At 64.7% G+C, this 1,059-nt stretch overlaps 1 protein-coding gene across 1 annotated transcript in view; it reads right to left on the bottom strand.

Moving 5' to 3' along the window:
- ETH_00039205 (uncharacterized protein) overlaps positions 1–998 on the bottom strand; it is a gene marked incomplete at both ends in the record, with an annotated part of 1,141 nt that extends 143 nt beyond the window's left edge. The window contains one exon of the mRNA XM_013374769.1: positions 1–998. Coding sequence (XP_013230223.1) covers positions 1–998 — 998 coding nt within the window.
- Between the last annotated feature and the right edge of the window lie 61 nt (positions 999–1,059).

Raw genomic sequence — 1,059 nt, forward strand, 5'->3', positions numbered from 1 at the left:
GTTGGAGGTTTTGCTGCTCTTTCTGCGGAGGAAAAGGGGCCCCCCCTTCTGCAATCTCTGCAGCAGCAGAAGGGGCCCCTGCTGCTGTTGCTGCTGCTGCTGCAGCAGCAGCAGCACTCGGGTAAAAGGGGAGAGAGTGAGGCTGCTTCGAGGCAGCAGCTGCAGAGCCAGCAGCAGCAACAGCAGCAGCAGCAGGAGACAAACTCCCAGCCGCGCTGGGCGCTGTGTCTTCCAGTGCAGCAGCCGGAGGGTCAGCAGCAGCAGCAGCAGCAGCAGCAGCAGAAAGAGCGGTCGGCGGCGTCGATTGTGCCTCTCTCTCTGCCGCAGCTTCAGCAGCGCAACAATCTTCTGCTGCTGCTGCTGCAGCAGCACTGGCAGCAGCAGCAGCAAATGCCCCCGAAGGCTCTTCAAGACCAAGAGCTTCGCTGATTTGAAGTGCCAGCAGCCGGCTTCTGCAGCGCCACTCTTGCTGCCTGCTGCTGCTGCTGCTGCTGCAGCTGCTGCTCCTCTGTATAATGCTGCTACCCAGGAGTTTGGTGCTGCTGCTGCTGATGAAAGTGCTGCTGCTGCCCCCACTGCTGCAGTCCCCCGTGCTTCCATTTTGAGGCATATCATCGCCCACAGAGACGCCGCCGTTGCTGCTGCTGCTGCTGTTGCTGCTGCTGCTGCTGCTGCTCCCGTTGCTGCTGCACCCACCTGCAGCAGCTGCAGCAGCAGAGTCCCCACTGAAGTAGCAAGCCCCTTCTGTCCCTTTTAAAACACTTCCTGTACCCTTTTTCTCAGCTGCGAATGCCGAGGGGCCCCCTGCATTGGGGGGCCCCTCAGGGGCCCCTAGCGGCAGGGGCCCCCAGGGGGCCCCTAGAGATAGAGTACCCAGGGGGGCCCCCAAGGGGGCCCCCGGGGGGGCCCCCAGGGGCAGGACGCCCCCTGTGTCTCCATTATTGTCTGCCGCAAGCTGGGGCTGTTCCCCTGGGGGCCCCCCGGGGGCCCCTAGTGGCCTGGGGGCCCCTAGCAGGCCCGGGGGCCCCCAGGAGCCCCCCAAGTCGTAGGGGCTGCTGG

Source organism: Eimeria tenella, genomic scaffold (genome assembly GCF_000499545.2).
Source record: "Eimeria tenella Houghton genomic scaffold, Eth_scaff2283, whole genome shotgun sequence".
NCBI lineage: Eukaryota > Apicomplexa > Conoidasida > Eucoccidiorida > Eimeriidae > Eimeria > Eimeria tenella.